This window comes from Sciurus vulgaris (genome assembly GCF_902686455.1).
Source record: "Sciurus vulgaris genome assembly, chromosome: 5".
Taxonomy (NCBI): Eukaryota; Metazoa; Chordata; class Mammalia; order Rodentia; family Sciuridae; genus Sciurus; species Sciurus vulgaris.
Genome location: NC_136465.1, coordinates 79,794,619 through 79,820,328, shown reverse-complemented (window position 1 = coordinate 79,820,328; position 25,710 = coordinate 79,794,619). Strand labels below are relative to the sequence as shown.

General features: G+C 34.6%; 2 protein-coding genes across 2 annotated transcripts; both read left to right on the top strand.

Annotated features, from left to right (window-relative positions):
• Positions 1 to 2,232: 2,232 nt before the first annotated feature.
• On the top strand, positions 2,233 to 3,153 carry LOC306662246 (taste receptor type 2 member 140-like; the record flags this gene model as incomplete). Its single annotated transcript, XM_079141774.1, has 1 exon — positions 2,233 to 3,153. The coding sequence occupies one exon, from the start codon at positions 2,233 to 2,235 to the stop codon at positions 3,151 to 3,153; it is 921 nt and encodes a 306-aa protein (XP_078997900.1).
• Positions 3,154 to 23,149: 19,996 nt separating this feature from the next.
• LOC306662245 (taste receptor type 2 member 140-like) lies at positions 23,150 to 23,920 on the top strand (the record flags this gene model as incomplete). The annotated part of the gene is given in 2 exon segments (XM_079141773.1): positions 23,150 to 23,764; positions 23,768 to 23,920. Coding segments are annotated over 2 exon segments (768 nt in total).
• Between the last annotated feature and the right edge of the window lie 1,790 nt (positions 23,921 to 25,710).

Genomic DNA, 25,710 nt, shown 5'->3' with positions numbered 1-25,710 from the left:
GCTGACCTTGCTCATGATCTCACAGTCTCATTCCTAAGAACATAGCTTATCAGTTCCACAGAGATGAACAAGGCTCATTATTCAAATACAGCTAATGATTTATCTACCTAACAACCTATCTCACATTGGAAAGCATATTTTTTTTCTTCACATGTCAAAGTAGAATTTAAATATAAAACTATTAAAATTTAGGGAAAAAATGGAAACTTCAGTAACAAATTTGCTTGAATTTCTATAAAATCAGGGCAATGGTGACCCAGAACCTAATTTAGTTTTATTTAAATTAATGGTATATGTGTTGATAGATTGATAGCGAGAGTATTACTATTATAGGTAAAGCCATCTAAATAGAGAAATGTTTAGATGAAACTCTGGTGAATTTACCCCTTTTTGATTACTTACATTTGGTGCACTATGTAAAGATCTGACATGAAATCTAATAACATCTAAGTACACCTAAATGCAATATCGACAGAGAACTGGATGGAGACACTGCTCCTCTCCCAGGGCTGACCTGTTAGTCTGCTTTGTGGATGAGATGTGTGGAAATTATCATTGATGCCCCCCTCCTTGTCTGGAAACACCTGTCTTGTCTAGAAGCTGGTGTTCAGGTGTAAACCTAAACCATTTCTCATCCAGAGCGAAAGGTATAGTGTAGGGGCCTCAGGGAGAGCTGCTCAGGGCTGAGCACAACCCTCACTGGGACCTAACGTCGGTCTCTTTTCTGAAAGCTTATGAAGCTCCTTTGCCAGTGCCTGCTCTACATCAGCTCCGCCCCAGGGTTGTTTGCATGGCTCTTTGTCTCCTTTGCGACCTCTTTGTTACATGGAGGGAACCGAGCCAGAGGGAGCTTCCGACCTCTTCATTTATGGTATACTTCTTCTTAGTTTTCCTTAAAATTTGCTCATATAGTCCCATTTTTCTTTTTCAACTATCTCTCTCCTGTATGAAGGACATCTGAGAGAAGTCTCAATATATATACGATTCATTTCCTTTGCTAAGGGTCGCTTCAGAGGATGGAGGATATGTTTGATGTTCACCATGCAATATTCCAAGTCTTTCTCTGCCGTGCCTGAAAGTTAGGATACATGTTTTTCTGCTGCTTCTGGTAGCTGTTGCTCTTGTCTGTCCCCTGCTTACTTCTTAACTGTTAAGGAGAACCATGTCTCAAGGTTGCTTACTCCCTGTCTTGCCTAGGCAGCAGATCATCCTTCATCTTCTTGGGTGCCTATAGTGAGGGTCATGGAGCAGATGTTGGTGGGAGATGAGGGGAAGGGCATAAAATCTGTAGGTATCTGATTCCTACTGGGCAAGGAGCAGTCAGAGAATGAGGAGGGTTCTTGTGTGAATGAACTCATTTGCCTCAGTGACTGTTTCAGAGGACCACAGAGAGATTTCCACCACTTTTTACATGCACAAAAGAATATTCCCAAAGTTAACTCAATATTCACCTTTAATAAGGTATAATATCAACCAGGAAGCATTTTAAAAGGAATGACTTATCCCTGTACACAGTATGAAGCAGATGCATATTCAATGTTGAATCTGAAAATCTTCAATTGGATTCAAGTAAGTGTGTTTCTGTGGGTGTGTTGTATGTGCTACCAATGCATTGGTAAAAAGTGAAATGATAAATATTATTTTCAGTACCCAGCATTATAAACATAAGGAGCTCTATGATGTTAGACAACCCTGACACTTTGTACAAAGAGCTCTGGAAAACACATGCATAGGCTTCTTCATATACCTAACTTTAAAAATATTAAAAATCCTTAGGGCTTAGTAAGTTCCGCATACTTATGCATATACTTGTTGCCTGGCATGTTATTAGAATTTTGTAATCTTACTTGCTTAAAACTCCCTTTGCCAGACTAAAATATGTAATTAAGAAAAAAATATCAAAATAATGCAAATAAAAGATCTCTGTTTGCATGTTAGCAAAACGGAAGCAGTGTTTCCTTCATCATTAAGTACAAAAGACTCCAGGCTACTGTGTGTGAGGCACACAACATCTCAATGAAGCTCAGCTGGGCCGTCTGGGAAATGCAACATTTTCATGATGAAATTGCTTAATCAGAAATTTTTGATGTTTGCTTATTTAATGCTGTATATGTGAATTTTTAAAAGTGTGCTATGAATGCATATTCAAGCATCAGATATACATAGCATTTTAGATGAGTGCCTTAAGAAATCTTCAGCAGTTGATACTAGACTTTGAGGCAGTCTCTTACAATGGGCCATGTCATACAGAGCATGTTTAAAATCATTTTAAGTGTGGAATCTATAATTGGGAGTTTTGGAAATGGATTCATAGCACTGGTGAACTGCATGGACTGGGTCAAGAGAAGAAAGATCTCTTCAGTTGATCAAATCCTCACTGCTTTGGCACTCTCCAGAATTGGTGTGCTCTGGTCAGTACTCACAAGCTTATTTGTACCTTCATTTTATCCAGGTTTCTCAATGACTACAAAAATGATAAGAATGATTAATATTACCTGGACAGTGACCAATCATTTTAACCTCTGGCTTTCTACAAACCTCAGCATCTTTTATTTTTTGAAGATAGCCAATTTTTCTAATTCTATTTTTCTTTACCTAAAGTGGAGAGTTAAAAAGGTGGTTTTTGTGATACTGCTGATGTCTCTGATCCTTTTACTTTTAAATATTGTATTGATCAACATTCCTAATGATGTCTGGCTTGGTGGAAATGAAAGTAACATGTCTTACAGTTCCAGTTCAAGGAAGTTTGCACAATTTTCCAGGCTTCTCTCATTCACCAACTGTATGTTCACATCCATACCCTTCGCTGTGTCCCTGCTGGCTTTCCTCCTGCTAATCATCTCCCTGTGGAAACATCTGAAGAGGATGCAGCACAATGCCAGAGGGTCCAGAGACGCCAGCACCTCGGCCCACGTGAAAGCCTTGCAGATTGGGATCACTTTCCTTGTACTATATGCCATTTTCTTTTTGTCTCTTGTCATACAAGCATCGGGTTCTGAATTTCAGGGAAGAAAGCCGGTCATTCTGTTTTGCCAGGCTGTTGGAATTGTGTTTCCTTCAGGGCACTCACTTGTCTTGATTTCGGGAAATGGGAAGCTGAGACGGGCCTCTCTGTCAGTGCTGTGGTGGCTGAGGGGCAGGTCCAAATGCTGAGCCACCAGGTCCATAGACCATTTTGGGATCATTCAGAGGAAAATCAGTTCACAAAAATTCCTGCTTTTGTGAATTTATACTTTTCTGATATTCTCCTTTTACTGACTTCATGAATTTTATAAAATCTGTTTGGAATAGCCACTAACCACATTACAACTACAACCACATTTATAATCACATTATAAATAATAAGTGTATTAATATACTTATATACAGAAATATAGCTTATGGATGTTTTAAAGATAAGAGATATTTAAAAAAATATATTTAGTTGCAGATAGACACAATATCTTTATTTTATTTATTTATTTTTGTGTGGTTCTGAGATCAAACCCAGTGCCTCCCATATGCTAGGTGAATGCTCTACAACTGAGCCACAACCACAGTCCCAAGAGAGCTTTATAGTAGCAAATAATGTGAATTTTGTGTCAATAATTAACCTTTTTGAAATTTAAAAATGAGAAGCCTATTATATGTTATACTTGCATATGTAGGCATGTGAAACAGTTACTAAAAATAGAACTTTATAATTTTATACACATAAAAATGAGTTTTTACATAGTAAATGTGCCTAAAACTTTAGATAACAAATAAAGAATAATATATGTACTATAAGAAATCAGATATTCTAAATCTATATTTTAATTCTAAGTTCCAATTTACACATTAAAAATAATTTCCTCAGAATTTCAAAACTACTTTTTACCAATAGTTATATGTATATTTTGAGTTTAAAATTCAAGAATTCTTGAAACCTATTTATCATTATTTACATTTATAAATACATTGTGTTTTTCAATATAGTTTTCAAATATGTAACACAATCTGTTCTGATTTTAATATACACTAATATCAGATTATGGCTGCAGATAGTCTTTTAGTTGAATATCACACTGGTACATTGATATTTTTGATTTTATTTATCTCACCATGTACCCATATTTTGTTATATCATCTTCATATAATTATTTCAAATGATTATTTTATAATCTCAAAAATGAGATTGTCAAAGGAACAGAAATTTTGAAAAACTTATAGATGGACATCACATAATTAACATGGAACTTGGTTATGTGCATATAATAATAATATTGGTCATGTAACAAAAATAAAAAGTAACTTAAATAATGTGAAAAATATAAAATAAATAGGTTTAAGTTGTGGGATGAAGGAGAGGGAAATGTGGTCATGTATATTCTATTCAATGTTGTTGAAACAGTAAGTTAGAATCCTATGTATTTTCAGAAATGAATTCTTTGTTCATGGCTTATTTTCACAAAGAAATCCCTTCAAATTGGGAGTTTGTGTTTGGAATAGATTTTCTTGTTCTCATTCATTCATATATTTGTTGAAAAAAAATACGTGTTGAACATCTTTTCTATGTAGATTCTATTAAATAAAAAGTGGGCATTGAAATAAGCAGCAAATAAAAAAAATGTTGTTTTATTTATTAGCAGGTTAATCTGCAGTCTTTATAACTTTTTAATATTCATGTATTGTTTTTCGTGTGAAGAACCTGGTTTCTGAGATGTTAAAAGACTTATCCAGCAGTTCATGAAGAGGTCAACAAAGAGCCAGAATAATAATCCCCAGAAGAGGGCGGTGGTCCCCCAAATTCAATGGAAATATCGGTAGAAAGAGGCTACTTACAGACACATCCAGAATCTAGTGCAAAAATACCCCTAAAGCAATATGTAAATTTGGTGCTTATATTAAATATTAACAATATAATACATATTATTAAATTTGGTTAATGTGAACTCAAGAAAAGTACAATAATTGTTTTTATTTGTTCATTTGGTGAATTAGAAGGTAACGTGCTAAACTGTAGAATATAATTTACTTTTTACTCTTATCCTCTTTCCTTTTGCAGATGAAAAATCATACCATCTTCACATAATTATTTATAATGATTATTTTGTTATTTTCTTGGAATAATTTATCACTTTGAAAATTTTTGTTGGTTTACATAATGAAATGGCTTAAGCATTCAAAATGCTAAGCAGTTGTGGTAACAACTGGAATCTTTGTAAATGGAGAGTTGACATTTACTCTCCAATAGCAATAATAGCATAATAGTCACTTTAGTTTTGAGGTACTTTTGAAAATAATGTTCAGAGAGAATCTTTATTTTACTTTTCTGCATGTGGTACTCCAATTGAACCTATGTTTAAAGTAGCAAATATACAGTTCTATGAGTTTAATACAGGTATAAAATCATATCTCTACCACCAACCTCAGAGCAGATCATTCCAAAGACTCCCACATGCATCCCCTGGGTGGTCAAACCTTCTTCTCACTCTGATTCCTACAAATGCTTATGTGGTCTTTGTTCCTATGTGCCTTTTCCTGAATGTTACATAAATAGGATCATTCAACATGTATAGGAGATTGCCTTCTTTCACTCAGGATAATGCCTTTGAGATTAATTCACTTTTTTGCTTTGTATGACTGGGTAGCATTTCCTGTACGGATGTACCATATTTGCTTTCTATTACCTGTTTAAGGATATTTGGGTTGCTTCCAGTTTGGGGCACTTATGAATAAAATTCTAATAAGAACAAACAAAAATATCAAATATGTTTTGTTAATTATTAGGATGATAACATTATTTCCCTTTTCTCTGACTAATGAAATTAATTATACATGTTAACAGTGATACTTAAATAATGTATAGAATATATAGTCCTCTAGTCTATATATTCTAGTTAATGAGATATCATACACATATTCACCTTTGTACATATTTTAATAAAATTACAACTATCAGAGGTAAATCGAAATTCAGAGAGTATCTACAAAGGAATGGGAGGTAATCTTCAAAGAAATAATCAATCTGAATCTTATGAGAAATCTCATCAAAAATTATGTACAAACAGAGAAACAACATGTATCCCATTTGTTTACAATTAAAAAAAAATTATGTACCACATACAAGTGATTCATATTTTAAAAGTGCCAAGGAATTAAGCTGTAGTCTTCAATTCTTGGATAAAAATATGCCAGAGAAATTGACTTAATACAATTTCAGAGTAAATACAATTAATGCTATTTCATACACACATCTCATTGAAAATGTTACTGATGGGAATAGTATTATGGACTTGATCATTTGCAAGAAAAATTCAGGGTTGCTGCCCTAAACCCCAGTGTGACTGTATTTTAGGATAGATTCCTTATGGATATAATTAAAGATTAAATGAGGTCATAAGGAAAAATCCTAATCCAATAGGACTTGTGCAGGAATCTGAGTGTGCAGAGAGGGTCACGTGAACTCACAGAGGACAGTTGCTATGAGAAGGTGACCTGCTGACCAGACAGCGAGAGCAGCCTCAACAGAATCCAGCTCTGCTTGATTTTGGACATCCAGACTTTGAACTGTGAGGAAATAAATTTGTCTTATAAACAGCCAGTTTGTTATGTCAGCCCAAGTCCATTAATACAAAGACAAAATTTCAAAAGGGAAAGAATGAAGTTGAGCAAATGAAGTGTTTAAGTAAACTGAGAAAATAACTAACCTTCGGCTGTTTATAAAGTGTAATAAAGTTGATATTTTGTAATTTGAAGCAAGTTAATGTTAAGATTCTACATAAATAGGAAAGTTATGTCCAATTCATCCCCCTTCCCTTCCTTTCATTCCCCTTTGTCAAATCCAACGAACTTCTCTTCTTCCCTCCCCAATCCCCCATTATTGTGCATTAGCATCTGCATATAAGAGAGAACATACAGCCTTTGGGTTTTTGGGATTAGCTTACAGTGTATAACCACCAGAGTGGGAAGTTATACTTCATTTATGCATAATATGTCAAAAAACCTACTGTCATGTATATCTAAAAAGAACAAATAAAAAAAGACAACTTACCATAAAAAAGATTCTACATAAAGTGTAACTCAAAATGACTAAAATTTATTCTACATAGATTATTCTATGAAATTTGGTTAATAAAGCAAAAATAACTACATATGTGTACTGGAAATTTTGACCAGTACAAACAGATTTCAAAACATGTCAAGATCTTTGCTCAGATTGACAGAAGACAGTGATATAACTAGACATGATTAGAAAGAGATGTGGTATGTATATTGCAAAGTGTATGTTACCTAATAAAAATTAAGATAATAAGTAAACTGCTAAATAGATAGCTTAGGAAAAAAAGAAAGAAAGAAAGAAAGGAAGAAAGAAAGAACAGCAATTCCAAGACAAAGCAGACCAGGATATTTAGAGAAGAAAAGAGAAAGCATGATGAACCACAGAGGAGGTCATTTGAGCTTAATATAGTCAGAAATCACTTAATGAATTAAGTTAGTCATTAACAAAAACATTCAACTTTTAGACTAGCCTGTATTTATTAAACACCTACTAAAGCAGAATTATACATATTTTATATGATAAAATTTCATGTATTTTGTAAATTTATAAATTATGTATGTTTTGTTTCATATGTTACATTCTATAACATCCTAATAGAGTTGCATCTAAAAAAAATGAAAATTGGTTAAAAATATGTGAATAACTATATAAGAATTAAGTGATCAAGGGACTGCTAGGTACTTTCGAATAATCATTCTTCCCCTTCTGGTTTGTAACAGAACTCTAATGTTATCATGTGCATTTTGGTGTCTAGACTACTAAATATTGCATGCTTTTGTTAGATGAGTGATAAACTTTCATCTAATTTAATCACTAGATTTTATTCACTTATTTAACTTTGCAATATGATGCTGAATTCTGAAATTACATATCAATTAAACAAAAGCTGGGGAAGCAATGCAAATAGCAGATGAAATATTTATTAAAGTGAACTTCATCAGTGTTTAAACAAAGGTATTTAAATTATAAAAGGAAATAGCAATAGATAACACAGGACCATGATTGCTTCTAAAATGTACATGTATTTTTAAAAATGGAGAAAATACTGAATTAATATAGAGTGGATATTTAAGGTATTTCACAAACTGATAAAAATGAAGTAGTAATCATAAAGAGGGCATGAATCACATGGCTAATAGGATTAATCTAACATGCAAAAGTAGAGTCCTTTAGTAACATAGAATACACTACTGTCTCAGAGATATACATATTTTTTTTACAAACAATTGATAAGCCACAAATTCTCAATGAATATTAAAGAAGGCTATTATAAAAATAGTCTATTACCTGGTGTAAACAGTAATTTTATTAAATAATGATAATGATAATAATAATACCTAATCTTGTAATAAAAATTGCTCTTTATCATAGATAAAAGACAAAATATATCTTGGGGTCAATCCACAATTTAGAAGTAAACAATCCTGAAGGTACTTCCTAAACTGAGGCTTGAAGATTTCATTCAAATCTGGAAAATTCATAACTATGGAAATATTTGGCAAAAAAATGTTGAAAAGATGAATGGGTAGAATATTTTTCTCAATTTTTGAAACTCATTTTGTTTATTTTTTATTGGTGCATTATAATTATACGTAGTAGTGGGATTCAATATGCCTTATTAGTAGGTGCACAAAATTGAACATTTAAATCAAGAAGCTACAAATAAATGGCAACATAATCTTTAAAAAAGAAGAAGGAAGTTAGGAGGGAGTGGAATAGTGTAAACTTGGCCTAACTGTAAACAGACAACTATACTTAGTGCTCCATATGCGAATCATATTTAATCCTGGAAACAAGGGTATTACTTTTGTTGCATAAGGAAACTGAAGGATAAAAGAGGTGAAGGATTTTGCACAAGGTCCCATAACTATAGATTGGAAAAATTTGAAATGCTAGCCCAAGAAATCTAATTCCCAAGACTTGCATTCTTAAATACTTTATAATCTGCACAGTCATGTCTTGGTATCTGCAGGGATTTATTCTAGGACTCCTGGAGGACCTCTAAAATCAGAGGGTTCTCAAGTTCCCTTTGTAAAAAGATGTAATATTGTCACAGAACCTACCTATAACTTTTCGTGTATTTAAATCACATCTAATTTACTTACAATACTCAACACAATGTAAATGATACGTAAATAATAGTTATGCTATATTTTTAGGGACTAATGACAACAAAAGTTTGTACATATTAAGTACAGATAAAATTTTTTCCGAATACTTTTTATCCATATTTGGTTGAATTCAGTATTTGGTGGATACAGAGGGACAGCTGTTATAATGAAAGAGACTAATGAAATAGAAAACTAAAAGTGTAAGTAGGGTAAAACCAAAGAGTTCTAGGTAAAAAATCAATGTGCTGAAAAAAGCAAACAGAAACAATATCGGAAACATAATAGTAATCTATAACAAAACAGAATAAAAATATATAAACACAGTTTCTCACAAAAAGTACAAAATTCAGGCAAATCACACATTTTTAGTGCTTGGATCCATAGCATGGGTGGCTTCTCCATGCCAGGCTCCCTTGGTGTGTGACAGACCAGAGCACCCAGCAGTTGGTTGCTTTTCCCAGCAGCCCCTGGAATGGCTTTACACAGAGCACCTCTGGCAAGACATCTGTCTGAGAAGGTTTTCTGTATACTATTTCTTTTTTTTTTTGTGTGTGTGTGTTCAATGCATTTATTTATGCTGACTTATTCATTCACAAAAAGAGGTTTCCATTTTGATAATTAACAAGTTCCTTAGCAATTGAATTATTTCTTAGCAAGGATTTCTGTGAGTTTCTCAACAAATGTACAGAATTACCAAGGTGAATTCATTTTTCTGCAGTCCAGCAATCAGGTACTTGTTTTTCCCTCAAAACATTCAAACAAAACAGTCTGACAGATAACACACATTTAGGAACCATGCTTTATCACTTTAGATTTGCAAATATTTAAACAATATATTTCAGATTATCATATGGAATCTGAAAATGTACATTTATAAGTATATGGAGATACAAATAAGAGCTCATTCAGTCTGTGTAGTGTCATTTAGCCCTGGGGCTATGAACCATTTGAGAACCCAATACATACCACTTTTTATTTCTCAGTCTACTGCTCAGGTGGCATTAGGTTCCCTGTTGTGTCCCCAGTCGGGAGCCAGGTTAGTGAGCATATGCCATTTAATTTTCTCAACAGGAATAAGGCCAGCCCCAACCCAAGTTTAAAATGCAGCTCACCACAATCATGCAAATCCCTGTCTCTAGCCCTGGAAGTTATAGCCTCAAACAGCCATAACAAACAGGATTACCCAGAGTCCCCACTGCACATGGTGATACATTATTCTCAGTATCCCCCAGCTTTATTCCATTGAAACAAAATTTTTCTTATATCAAAACATTTCTTATATTTCCAGTTCTTGTCTTCCCAACTGGTTTCAATAAATATGCTCTTACTCTTGTCAGTGGAGGATTTTCTTCCACTCACCTAGGTTCTTCCAAAACTGCCCTTCAGCTGTGTGTAGCATTTCCTCTATGGACCATTCTTTTGACAAATCAGGTGACCTTCACAGTTCCAAATCCATCTCCTCACTGGCCTTGTTCTAGCTTCTCTTGCAGACATTCACATAGGTTAAGATACACAAGTTTCAGAATGCTCATGACTTGACAGGAGCTGGCAACCCCTACCATCCTGGGACTTCTCCTTAGGCAAGTTCATTATGATGTCAAAAATAATTTGTGTTACACACTGGAAAAAGTTGGTGTGTAAGACGAGAAACACATATAGTGCCAGGACTTTTATACTCTAACAGGCAAATAAAAACTTCCCAGACTTCTTTCTTTTTTTTTTTTTTTTTTATTTTAATTTATTTTTATTGTAAACAAATGGGATACATGTTGTTTCTGTTTGTACATGGAGTAGAAGCATACCATTTGCGGAATCATACATTTACATAGGGTAATGATGTGTGATTCATTCTGTTACTTTTTCCTTCCCCCCCATGCCTCCCACCCCTCTCTTCCCTCTGTACAGTCCCTCCTTCCTCCATTCTTGCCCCCCTCCCACTCCACATTATGTGTCATCTTCCGCTTATCAGCAAGATCATTTGTCCTTTGTTTTTTTGAGATTGGCCTATCTCACTTAACATGATATTCTCCAATTTCATCCATTTGCCTGCAAATGCCATAATTTTATTATTCTTTATAGCTGAGTAATATTCCATTGTATATATATCACAGTTTCTTTATCCATTCATCAATTGAAGGACATCTAGGTTGGTTCCACAGTCTGACTATTGTGAATTGAGCAGCTATGAACATTGATGTGGCTGTATCTCTGTAGTGTGCTGATTTTAAGTCCTTTGGGTAGAGGCTGAGAAGTAGGATAGCTGGGTCAAATGGTGGGTCCATTCCAAATTTTCTAAGGAATCTCCACACTGCTTTCCAGAGTGGCTTCACTAATTTGCATCCTCACCAGCAATGTATGAGTGTACCTTTTTCCCCACATCCTCTCCAACACCTACTGTTGCTTGTATTCTTTTTTTTTTTATTATTTAAACAAGTGGGATACATGTTGTTTCTCTATTTGTACATGGAGTCAAGGCATACCATTTGTATAATCATAAATTTACATAGGGTAATGTTGTTTGATTCATTCTGTTATTTTTCCCTTCCCCCCACCCCTCCCACCCCTCTTTTCCCTCTATACAGTCCTTCCTTCCTCCATTCTTACCAACCTCCTTATCCCTATCCCTAAACCTAACCCTAACCCTAACGCAACCCCTCCTACCCCCCATTATATGTCATCATCCGCTTATGAGCGAGATCATTCGTCCTTTAGTTTTTTGAGATTGGCTTATCTCACTTAGCATGATATTCTCCAATTTCATCCATTTGCCTGCAAATCCCATAATTTTATCATTCTTCATGGCAGAGTAATATTCCATTGTATATATATGCCATAGTTTCTTTATCCATTCATCAACTGAAGGGCATATAGGTTAGTTCCACAATCTGGCTATGGTGAATTGAGCAGCAGTGAACATTGATGTGGCTGTATCTCTGTAGTATGCTGATTTTAAGTCCTTCTGGTATAGGCCAAGGAGTGGGATAGCTGGGGCAAATGGTGGTTCCATTCCAAACTTTCTGAGGAATCTCCATACTGCTTTCCAGAGTGGCTGCACTAATTTGCAATCCCACCAGCAATGTATGAGTATACTTTCTTCCCCACATCCTTGCCAACACCTATTGTTGCTTGTGTTCTTGATAATCGCCATTCTAATTGGGGTGAGATGAAATCTTAGGGCAGTTTTGATTTGCATTTCTCTTATTACTAAAGATGATGAACATTTTTTCATGTTTGTTGATTGCTTGTAGATCTTCTTCTGTGAAGCATCTGTTCATTTCCTTAGCCCATTTGTTGATTGGGTTATTTGTATTCTTTGGGTAGAGTTTTTTGAGTTCTTTATAGATTCTGGAAATTAGTGCTCTATCTGAAGTATGAGTGGCAAAGATATTCTCCCACACTGTAGGCTCTCTCTTTGCATGATAGTTTGCTGATAGTTCCTTTGCTGAGAGAAAGCTTTTTGTTTGAATCTATCCCAGTTATTGATACTTGCTTTTATTTCTTGTGCTATGGGAGTCCTGTTAAGGAAGTCTGATCCTAAGCCAACAAGTTGAAGAGTTGAACCTACTTTTTCTTCTATAAGATGCAGGGTCTCTGGTCTGATTTCAAGGTCCTTGATCCATTGTGAGTTGATTTCTGTGCAGGGTGAGAAATAGGGGTTTAGTTTCATTCTGTTGCATATGGATTTCCAGTTTTCACAGCACCATTTGTTGAAGAGGCTATCTTTTCTCCATTGCATATTTTTGGCACCTTTGTCTAGTATGAGAAAATTGTATTTATTTGGGTTTGTGTCCATGTCCTTTATTCTGTACCATTGATATACCTGTCTATTTTTGTACCAATATCATGCTGTTTTTGATACTATTGCTTTGTAGTAGAGTTGAAGGTCTAGTATTGCAATACCCCCTGTTTCATTCTTCGTGCTAAGGATTACTTTAGCTATTCTGGGTTTCTTATTCTTCCAGATGAATTTCATGATTGCCTGCTCTATTTCTATGAGGTACATCACATTGGGATTTTAATTGGAATTGCATTGAATCTGTATAGCACTTTAGGTAGTATGGCCATTTTGACAATATTAATTCTGCCTATCCAAGAACATGGGAGATCTTTCCATCTTCTAAGGTCTTCCTCAATTTCTTTCTTCAATGTTTTGTAGTTTTTATTGTACAGATCTTTTATCTCTTTGGTTAGACTGATTCCCAAGTTATTTTACTTTTTTGCGGCTATTGCAAATGGGGTTGTTTTCCTCATTTCCCTTTCAGCTGTTTCATCACTTGCATATAAAAATGCTTTAGATTTATGCATGTTGATTTTATAGCCTGCTATTTTGCTGAATTCATTGATGAGGTCTAGAAGTTTTCTGGAGGAGTTTTTTGGATTCTCTAAATATAGAATCATGTCATCAGCAAATAGTGACAGCTTAAGTTCCTCTTTTCCTATTCGTATCCCTTTAATTTCTTTAGTCTGCCTAATTGCTCTGACTGGAGTTTTGAGGACAATGTTGAATAGAAGTGGTGAAAGAGGACATCCCTGTCTTGTTCCTGTTTTTAAAGGAAATGGTTTTAGTTTTTCTCCATTAAGAATGATGTTGGCCATGGGCTTAGCATAAATAGCTTTACGATGTTCAGGTATGTTCCTACTATTCCTATTTTTTCTAGTGTTTTGAGCATGAAGGGGTGTTGTATTTTGTCAAAGGCTTTTTCTTCATCAATTGAAATAACCATATGATTCTTATCCTTAAGTCTATTGACATGATGGATTATGTTTATTGATTTACAGATGATAAACCATCCTTGCATTCCAGGGATGAACCCCACTTGATCGTGGTGCATGATTTTCTTAATATGTTTTCGGATACGATTTGCCAATATTTTGTTAAGGATCTTTGCATCTATATTCACCAAGGATATTGGTCTAAAATTTTCTTTCCTTGATGTGTTTCTGCCTGGTTTGGGTATGAGGGTGATATTAGCTTCATAGAATGAGTTCGGTAGGGTACCCTCCTTTTCTATTTCCTGGAATACTTTGAGAAGTATTGGAATGAGATCTTCTTTGAAGGTCTTGTACAACTCAGCTGAGAATTTTTCTGGTCCTGGGCTTTTCTTGGATAGTAGGTTTTTAATGGCTTCTTCTATTTCATTGCTTGATATTGATCTGCTTAAATTGTGTATGTCCTCCTGGTTCAGTTTGGGAGGAGCATATGTCTCTAGAAATTTGTCAATGTCTTCGGTGGTTTCTATTTTGTTGGAATACAGATTTTCGAAGTAGCTTCTCATTATGTTATGTATCTCAGTGGTGTCTGTCGTGATATTTCCCTTTGCATCATGAATTTTAGTAATTTGAGTTTTCTCTCTCCTTCTCTTAGTTAGTGTGGCTAAGGGTTTGTCTATTTTGCTTACTTTCTCAAAGAACCAACTTTTTGTTTTGTCAATTTTTTGAATTGTTTCTTTTGTTTCAATTTCATTGATTTCAGCTCTGATTTTAATTATTTCCTGTCTTCTACTACTTTTGCTGTTATTCTGTTCTTCTTTTCTAGGGCTTTGAGCTATAATGTCAGGTCATTTAGTTGTTGACTTTTCATTCTTTTCTGGAATGAGCTCCACGCAATGAATTTTCCTCTTAGTACCACTTGCATAGTGTCCCAGAGATTTTGATGTGTTGTATCGTCATTCTCATTGACCTCTAAGAATTTTTTTTATCTCTTCCTAATGTTTTCTGTTATCCATGTTTCATTCAATAGCATATTATTTAGTCTCCAGGTGTTGGAGTAATTTCTCTTTTTTATTTTGTCATTGATTTCTACTCTCAGTCCATTATGGTGTGATAGAATACAAGGCAGTTTCTCTATTTTTTTGCATTTCCTAAGGGCTGCTTTGTGGCATAACATATGGTCTGTTTTCGAGAAGGTTCCACGTGTTGATGAGAAGAAAGTGAATCTGCTCATTGATGGATGGAATATTCTATATATGTCTATTAAGTCTAGGTTATTGATTGTGTTATTGAGTTCTTTGGTTTCTTTGGTTGGTTTTTGTTTGGAAAATCTTTCTAGTGGTGACAGCAGTGTGTTAAAGTCACCCAGAATTACTGTGTTGTGGTCTATTTGATTCCTGAAATTGCAAAGGATTTGTTTGATGTACAGGGATGCACCATTGTTTGGGGCATAAATATTTACTATTGTTATGTCTTCCTGATTTATGGCTCCCTTAAGCAGTATGAAATGTCCTTCTTTATCCCTTTTAACTTTGGCTTGAAGTCCACTTTATCTGATATAAGGATGGAAACCCCCACTTTTTTACTGAGTCCATGTGCATGGTAGGTTTTTTCCCATCCTTTCACCTTTAGTCTGTGGATGTCTTTTTCTATGAGATGAGTCTCTTGCAGGCAGCATATTGTTGGGTCTTTCTTTTTAATCCATTCTGCCAGTCTATGTCTTTTGATTGATGAGTTTAGGCCATTAATGTTCAGGGTTATTATTGAGATATGGTTTGCATTCCCAGTCTTTTGGCTTATTTTTGGTTTTTAAGTTGGCTTGGTTTCTCCTTTGAGTGGTTTTTCTCTAAGGTAGTTCCTCCCTTTGCTGACCTCCATTGTTGTTTTTTATTTTCTCCTCATGGAATATTTTGTTGAGAACATTCTGTAGTGCAGGCTTTCTATTTGGAAATTCTTTTAACTTTTGTTTATCATGGGAGGATTTTATTTCATCTTCAAATCTGAAGCTTAGTTTTGTTGGGTATAAGATTCTTGGTTGGCAACCATGTTCTTTCAGAGCTTGAAATATGTTGTTCCAGGCCCTTCTAGCATTTAGAGTCTTGGTTGAGAAGTCTGCTGCTATCCATATTGGTCTCCCCCTATATGTAATCTGATGCTTTTCTCTCTCAGCCTTCAAAATCTTATCTTTATTTTGAATGTTAGGCATTTTCATTATAATGTGCCTTGGTGTGGATGTGTTGTGATTTTGTGCATTTGGTGTTCTGTAAGCCTCTTGTATTTGATTTTCCATTTCATTCTTCAGGTTTGGGAAATTTTCTGATATTATTTCACTGAATAGGTTGTTCATTCCTTTGGTTTGCATCTCAGTGCCTTCCTCAATCCCAATAATTCTTAAATTTGGTCTTTTCATGATGTCCCATAGTTCTTGGAAATTCTGTTCATGATCGACACTGGACAGTGAGCAATCTGCAGTCAAAAAAGGCATTAATATGCTGGCAGACTGCAGGTCATCACAGCAGACAAATGGGGTAAACACCAGGGGATCGATAAGCAGCAAAAACTGCCTCACCTAGAAACAGATATCCTCTGCTTGAAACCGGAGTCATGGAGCGACAAGGAACGCAGCTTCCCTCTAGTCCGCCATCTTGGATCTCCTCTATATACTATTTCTATATTCTGCAGAGTTATCTACTTCTTTCTAATTAATTTTCCGCCATTTGTAATACTTAATAATTCATTATGTTAAATGCTTCTTTGTCAAATTTCTACATGGTTTGTCTCCAAATTGAAATCTAAACATTAATAGTTGTTGAAATCGTATGTAACCAAAATTTTCACTGAACCTGTAAGGAAACAATAATAAAAGGTATGAGGAAATGATAATAATCCAAATAAAAAGGTAATATTAAACAAATACAGGAATATTATACTTAATGGTGAAAAGTAGACATTAACAACTAAAGCTAGAATTAAAAGAAACAAAGTTATTGATCAAAGAAATGAGAAAAAGATAAAAATTGCATGAAAATTTGAATGCAAATTACATTTATTTTTCTCACAGACAGTATGTTTACCTATTTATGATCAATGCAATCCATGAAGAAATAAGTAATTTGTCAAATAGAAAAAGTGAGTTTAGAAAAATTGCCCAAACCAGCATTAAAATATAACTATTCACCAACAATGTCCATTTAGATTATAACTTTTGAAACTGGACTTTTTCATAGTAGAGACAAATAATAGAAGAAGGGCAGAGGATGTAACTTGGTGGAAGAGCACTTGCCTAGCACATAGGGGACCTGGGTTTGAGCCCCAGTACTGCAAAACAAACAATCAATTTAGGGCATGACAATAAGTCTAATACATTATACATTATTGAAGCATTCATTTAATTATATTGAGAAACAAAAAAATATGATTAAATGTTGATATTTACCTCCTTTTTTGGGTATTTTTTTTTTTTACCACTTTCCTAGGTTACATAGGACACAGTCCAAATCCTTGCATCCAATTCCAGTGAAAATCACAGTGGATTTCAGGAATGTCTGTAAAATTTGTGAATATTTTCATTAAATAATAATTTTTTTCATTAAGTAATAAAAATATTTTTGATACTGGGGATTGAACCCCAGGGGTGCTTTACCATTGAGCTACATTTCTAGTTCTTTATTTTATTTTATTAATATTATTTTTTGAGACAGGGTCTCTCTAAGTTGCCCAGTCTGGTCTTAAACTTCTGATCCTCCTGCCTCGAGTCACTGGGATTATGGATGTGTGCCATTGTGCTCAACTTGTAAAAGAAAAGACAGGAAAGAAGTTTTGTAAAAGACCTAAGTTTGAGAAACATGCTTGATAAATACTATAGGTTAAGAAGCTTGAGTGTGAAGGAAGGGGGTTTAAATCTCCATAAGTATACTTAGTTTTGGAAATTTGGGGAAAATGATTCATGCTTTATTTTCCTTAGAATGATCTTAGAAGTTTTGTGAAATATGTGGATTTTATGGTAGTGGTGAGTGTGGGTCTGTTTATGTCCTGTAAACAATAAATCTATGGATATGTACTAGTTATCAGCACCTGATTTTATGGAGGACTGGGTTTCCTGGAGATTCCTAAGGAAACTGTGAAGCTTTTGATTGGAAAACATAAGGAATCTATAGATTAGGTCTTTAAGTTTTTCTACATGAATCCAAGGTTTTTGCTCAAATGAATTCTCTGTGATAACCAACCATTTAGTTGATCACCAGATAACTAAGTTTCTTCTATCAATTAGATTTTTTCCTACATAGTCTATGTATTAGATTTTAAAATTTACTAGCCAATATGTAAATGTAGTAAATTCAAATTATGTACATATTAGACAAGGTGAAAACTGTAAACTCATGAAAGAGAATATGTCTTCATTTGCATGCTAGCAAATGAGAACTCAGATTTCACACCATCATCTGTGAAACACTGTAGCCTGTGGGAGGGATATAAGGCATATGCATAGGGGTTATTTTGAGCTGTTTTGGGAATAACACCAAACTCATCCTTTAACATACCGTGGTCCTTTTCTATTTGACATAGGTTACAGAATGTAAAAGAAAATAAGAAGTTTAGTGCACATCCAGAATTCAGGTGTTGGTAGAACTCAAGGCAAGAGATTATAAATCATAACCAGGGTTTATTTATTCAACACTAGACTTGATAAATTTACCACTGAGCATCATTTCCATCCAAGTAATGGCAGAATTTGTTTTCAGAAACTTTATGTCTTTATAGCATTGATGATCTGCAGTGACTGGGTCAAGAGGAAAAATATGCCTTTTCCTGAAAGAATTCTCTCTGTTTTGGTCATCTCCAGAGTTGGTTTGTTTCAGGAAAGTTAACTCACTGATATAAAACTGTGATATCTAGGTTTGTATGGTGGGCAAGTAAGAATTATTGTTCTTATTGCTTGGGCAGTAATCAACCATTTTAGTACCTGGCTTGCTTCTAACCTCAGCATATTTTATTTGCTCAAGTTAGTCAATTTCTCCAGATTATTATTTCTTCACCTAAGGAGGAGAAAGAGGAGTGCCATTCTACAGATTCTTTTGAGGATGATGGTGGTTTTGTTCTTTCATGCTGTAGAAACAATCTTAGAAAATAGCTATATGGTTGAATATGAAAGAAATTGGGTATAAAAACCAAATTGAGGGATGTCATAAATTTTAAAATATGATGGAATTTACTGCAGTAAATTTGATACATGTGATCTGTTTTCTGCTGTTAATCTACTCCCTGTGTAAATGTGTCAGGAAGATGCAGCTCCATGACACAGGGTTCCAAGATCTAGCACCAAGGTTCATATGAAAACCTGGCAAACTGTGGTCTCCTTTCTCTTGTTATTTGCCAGGTATTCTCTGTCTACAACCACCGTAGGTTGGAATTCTAGTAAGCTGTTGCTGCACTGATTTCTTGGTGTTGACTTGGTACTAGCATCATCTGTCCTTCAGGTCATTCATGTGTTCTAAATTGGGGAAGAAAGAAGCTGAAATAAGCCTTTCTATCATTTTTGTGGCAGGAGAGGGGCTGGCTAAAATAATGGAAAACTTCGAGTCCATAGACTGATGTCGGGATCATTGCATGACTTCAGGCAGAAATCCAACAGATTGAGTCTGTAACGTTATACTTACTACCACTTTTTCAATAGTTTAGTGTTTGAGTAATTTCTAAAGACATGCTTCAAAAGTCTGGTACCTAAATTTATCAAATAAAAGGATATATGGTCATGTGTATTTGTGTGAGTATATTAAAAACATGAGAAAAACTGACAATAATATGCTCTTAATAATTTTTTTTCATGCAAATGACCTAATTATTCAAAATGTGGAAGGAAATTTCGGAATTATGAAGCTATGTGCATTTCACATGCCTACTCCATATTGACCCCCCTTTTGGAGTATTTATGATTTAAAATTATATGTTATTGTAGGACTGTCAGCTTATTTCAGGGAATCACTGCTATTTACTTTGTAACACACATGTGTACCACAGTGTGTTTAGATTTCATTGTTTGAGCCACCAATTTTTTTTTGATGACAAAAAACTCAATTCTAAATGGAATGTTGAAGTGGATTTATTTCATCATTAACTCTTATTTCATGTTTAATATGAATTGTTAAATGGTATTGTTGTTACAAAACATGCACACAATCTGATTCAAGAGTGGCAAAATATTAGAGTAAATTTAGTAGATTTGAGCCATAAATAATGCTGAATAATATTAGACTTAATGCAAAGAGGTAAATTCTTAGAAGATCATTTTTATGACAGGAATGAATGAAAAAGGACTTTGATCATGATCTGATTGGGAAAGTCATTTTTTCCAATTGTTGAATTAAGAAGGACCTTTTTGGGATGATTTCTTTTAGTAGTTTTTTTTTTTTGTGTGTGTGTATGTGATATTGTGGGTTGAATGCAGGGCCTCATGCAAACTAGGCAAGTGCTCTACCCCAGTAAGGAAGACCTTTTCAAAGTTGAGATATGATTTTAAATATTTCAATTTCATCCAAACCACCTCTGAGCCCTTAATTACCAAAAACTCCTGTATCTTCCATTTTTGAAATGCTTTTTAAACTTAAAAAAGTCTAATCTTTACTCACTTAAGAAAATAATATAAAAGTAATATGAAAATCACGACATATTCAATGAACCTTTCAGCATCCATTAAAATGACATCTAAGAAATTTGTATTTTAATTATATTTCTCATCTGACTGTTCTGTTACCATATGTAAAATGTGGAAATGAGAGAAAGTATATTAATATTACCATTGAGAGCAAATTCTCAATCTCTTTTGCTGGTTTTCCCTAAAAAGTAAAATGTCCAATCAAAGGCTTAGATTTTCCAAATGTAATCAATTATGTGATTTCACTAGTAATCTCATAGTCTCTTTACTGAGAATGTAACTATGCAGTTTCTTAGAAATGAATAAAGCTGATTGATCAAATCTACATCTCTATTTATCTCACATTGGAAAAAATGCTTTTGTTTCCTGAAATGGAAAAAGTATGTTTAAAAATAACATTACCAGAAACTAGAGAAAAGGGTGCTTTAGTGCTAATTTTTGTATGAATTTCTGCTAACCTATTTTGATGGTGATCAAGAAACTAGTTTTATTTAAAAGAAAAATTCAGTTATTGATGATTTATATGTAGGGGATTATAATTATAAATCATGATATAAGTAGAGAGATACCTAGATTTTTGGTTGGTTTAACCCTTTTTGATTATTTGGTACAGTCATACAAGACTTGCCATGAATGAAAAAAAACTAACATGAAATGTACTAACTTCTAAATACACCTGAACATAATATTGATAGAGAAATGCTTGAAGACACTGCCCCTCACTGAGGACTTGACTTGTTTTGCTTTATGGATGAAATGTGGGGAAATTGTCCTGGGTACCATCTTCACCTTGTCTGGAAAAAGTCTGTCTTCCCTAGAAGCTGTTGTGCAGGTGGAAACCTAAACTGTTTCCCAACCAGAGTGAAAGGCGCAGTGTTGGGGCCTAAGGGAGAGATGCTTTGGAGACACTGAGTTCTGTCTCTTTCCTAAAGGCTCCTGAAGCTCTGTACCAGCATCCCGCCACGCAGCCCCACCCCCAGGACTGTTCGCATTGCTCTTTGTCTCCTTTCCTACCTCCTCTTTGTTACACGGAATGAGGCAAGCCAGGGAACCTTCCCAACTGTACAAGGATGGTATGCTTGTGCTTCTATTCTTAGGAGTTTTCTCTAAAAATGTTCTCATGCTGGCTAATTGATTTTCTCAATAGATCTCTCTTTTACATGTAGGTTATTTGTGGATATTTTCAAGTGATCTTAGTTTCAATTCTTTATTTTTATTTTTTATTTTTAGTAGTAGATGGGCACAATACCTTTATTTTATTTATTTATTTTTATGTAGTGCTGAGGATCGAATCCAGTGCCTTATATGTGTGAAGCAAATGCTTTACCACTGAGCCTCAACGCCAGGCCTTGGTTTCATTTCTTAATGCTCAGAGGTTGGGGGGTCTACCATTTACAGTATATACCCATGTCTTTCTCTGCCATTTCTGAAACATGTTTTTCTGCTGTCTTTGGTAAAATTGCTGCATACATTTCATTTGTTCTTGGATTATTCCTTAGTAAATGAAGAATGATCATTTCATGTTACTCATTAAACATCTTAACCAGGCAATGTATCATTTTTCATATCCCTGGGTACCTGTACTGAATGTCATGGAGCAGGTGTTGATAGGAGGTGAGGGGAGGGAGATAAAATCTGAAGGTTTCTGGTTCTGTTGGAGGAATGGTCCCTACCAGGAAAGGGGCAGGCAGAGAATGAGGAGGATTCTTGCTCCATGGATGAAACTCATTCACTTCAGTGACTGCTTTAGGGGACCATGAAGATGTCTATTGCTTTTCAGATTCACAGATTTAATAGCTCCAAGTTTACTGAATATTCACATTAATACTGCCTCATTATACTGGAAAGTATGCTTAAGCAATGTCTGAACAACTATTGTAGTACTACACATGAGTCAAGTGCATGAAAATATTGAGTAAATGAAAAATTGAAGTGGAAAACAAAGGAGATTTGGATCCAAATATATGTGTATTTATGTGTGAATTGTGTGTGTGTGTGTGTGTGTGCGCGCGCGCATGACTTCATAGAAAGTAAAATGGTTAAGAAGTATTATTCTCAGTACTGAATATTTGAGGAGTAATGATCTCTACAAAACTCTGATAGTTTGTAGGAAGAGTTTTGGACAATATGTGCTTAGCTCCCTGAACAGGTCAAATTTTTTGAAGTATTTAAAGAAGCTCAGTGCTGAGGAAGTCCCAAGGAAGTCCCACACCTGGTTAGATTCCTGTTACCTTTTACATATATTAGAATTTTGTAATGTTGCTTGTCCAGAACTCAAGTAATTAGATTGAAATATGTAGAGTTTTACAAAACAGCAAACCAGTACTAATAAATGTATCTTTATCTCCATGTTAGCACATGATGTTCCAGCATTTCCTTTATCCTCAACTACAAAAGACTACTGTCTATTGTGTTTGAGGCACAGTATCTAGATGAAGCTCAGCTGGTCTTTCTGGGAAAACACGATTTTCATGAAGAAAACTATGAACCCAGTTATTGACAAATCTTGATGTTTGCTTGTTCGTTATTTCATATGAGAGATTTTAAAAGTGGCAATGCTGTGAATACTCCAGAATCAGATAAGCATAGTCTTTTAAATGAATGTTGAATCTTCAGCAGAGTATTTGAAGTTGGGTCATTCTCTTACAGGTAATGGGTAATATTGTGCGCAGAATATTGGAAACCATTTTAAGTGTGGAATTTATAATGGGGGTTTTAGGAAATGGATTCATAACAGTAGTGAACTGCATGGACTGGGTCAAGAGAAGAAAGATCTCTTCAGCTGATCAAATTCTCACTGCTTTGGCAATCTCCCGATCTGGTCAGCTCTGGTCCCTACTCATAAATGCATTGATCTGTGTACTGTACCCAGGCGTATTTATGTCAAGAAAAATGATAAGAATAATGACTGCTACCTGGACGGTGACCAACCATTTCAGCATCTGGCTTGCTGCAAGTCTCAGCATCTTTTATTTTCTCAAGATAGCCAATTTTTCTAACTCTCTTTTTCTTTACCTAAAGTGGAGAGTTAAAAAGGTGGTGTCAGTGATTCTGCTGGTGTCTCTGGTCCTCTTGTTTTTGAATATTGTTTCCGTAAACACTCAAATTGAAGTCTGGATTGGTGGATATAAAGGAACCCTGTCTAACAGTTCCAGTTTGAATAACACTGCACAGTTTTCCAGGCCTTTGTCATTCATCAACATTATGTTCACGTTCATACCCTTCACTGTGTCCCTGATGACGTTTCTCCTGCTAATCTTCTCCCTGTGAAAACACCTGAAGAGGATGCAGCACAATGCCAGAGGGCCCAGAGATGCCAGCACCACGGCCCACGTGAAAGCCTTGCAAACTGTGATCGCCTTTCTGCTGTATGCCGTTTTCTTTCTGTTGCTTCTTGTACAAGTTTGGATCTGTGTTTTTTGATAGGTATCTGATGGTTTTTTATGTCTGGTCTCTTGGAATAGCTTTTCCTTCAGGCCACTCATTTGTCCTTATTCTGGGAAATGGCAAGCTGACATGGGCCTCTCTTTTAGTGCTGTGGTGGCTGAGGTGTAGGCCCAAAGATGTGGACTTGTTAGTCCCTAAAACTTTTTAGTGATTATCTTTTATAGTGTAAAAGAAAATCAGATCAGAAGAAAATCTTGAATTTATGAATTTTTATTTTCCAAATATTTTTATTGAATGTAACTGAATTTTATAAAGTATGTAGCAATAGTTAAACAAAAACAAAGAGCATAACAGATACACAAGTATGCATATTAATATATTAAGGAGGATATGAGTATGGACCACTTAAATGAGTGTGAGTGCTTTTTTTTTTTCATGGGGGGTACTGGGGATTGAACCCAGGGGCATTTTACCACTGAGCTACATCCCCAGCTCTTTTTAAATTTTTATTTTGACACTGGTTTTCACTAAGTTGCTTAGTACCTCCCTAATTTCCTAAGGATGCCCTTGATCTTGCTATCCTCCTGCCTCAGCCTCTGAAGTCACTGGAATTACAGGTGTGTACCACCATACCCTGCTAAATATTCTTTTTGTAACATAATTTTTGCATCAGTATTTGTCCATTTGGAAATTATAAAATGATCAACTTATAATATATGAGATATATTTATGTATACATCTAAGACATAGTAAAAATAAAGTTGTATAGTTACATACACACAAAAATAATTTCTTATTGTAGAATATGTGCCTAAAATTTCAGATAAGAAAATAAAAATAACATAACATACAGATTAGGAAGCCATTTCTATTGAGTCTGAACCCAACAACCCAAATTCAGTAATATCTGTGACCTGGTAACACAAATTTCTTGAGTCTTTTTTGCACATGCAGATTTTTTTCTTTTTTTTCGGTGGTGTTATGGATTGAACCCAGAGCATTATACATGCCAGGCAAGCACTCTAACTCTGAGCCAGGCTTCCAATGCTAGACTTGGAAATCAGTTGCACTAAATTCTATGTTTCTAATATAAGACCCAATTCAGAAAAGTGTTTTAGAAATTCCTCAGAATCATAAGGCTACTTTATTTCAATTACCCTATCTATATTGTTAGTTTCAGAATCAAGAACTCTTGGAGTATGTGTGATATTATTCGAAATATATAATTTGTTTTTGGAATGCCTTGTGATTTTCTAGGTAACTTACAGGTACATACCACAATTCATTTTAATTTTAATGTATAAGAGTAATAAATCATAGACTTTAAATTGAATATCACACTGAGATTGGTGTTTCTCTTGTACTTTAGGTCATCATGTGCTTTTATTTTACTAGTGTGAAATATATCCAAGTTTTCATAGGAACAGTAATTTAGAGTAAGGTATGAGTGGCCAACTCATAATTAACATGAATTTATGTATATGTATTATTAATGTTGATTGTATGACAGAAATGAAAGGTAAATAAAAATTACATAAAGTTAATAAAATAGGTGAAGATTTTACAATAAATTAGGTTCAAGAGAGGAGATTGAGAGGGAAATATGTGCCTGTGTTCACTGCTATTAAATTTTCAGTACAACAGAAGTCTATAAATTATAGAAATGACGAATTCTTTGTGACTTATTTTCATGAAAAATCCCTTTGAACTGCTGGTTTGTATTTGGTATGTAGATTTTCTTATTTCTCTATATATTTCATTTAATTGTTTATTCACTGAGTAAATGTATGTAGCACATATTTTCTATTTGTCTTTTTGAAATATCT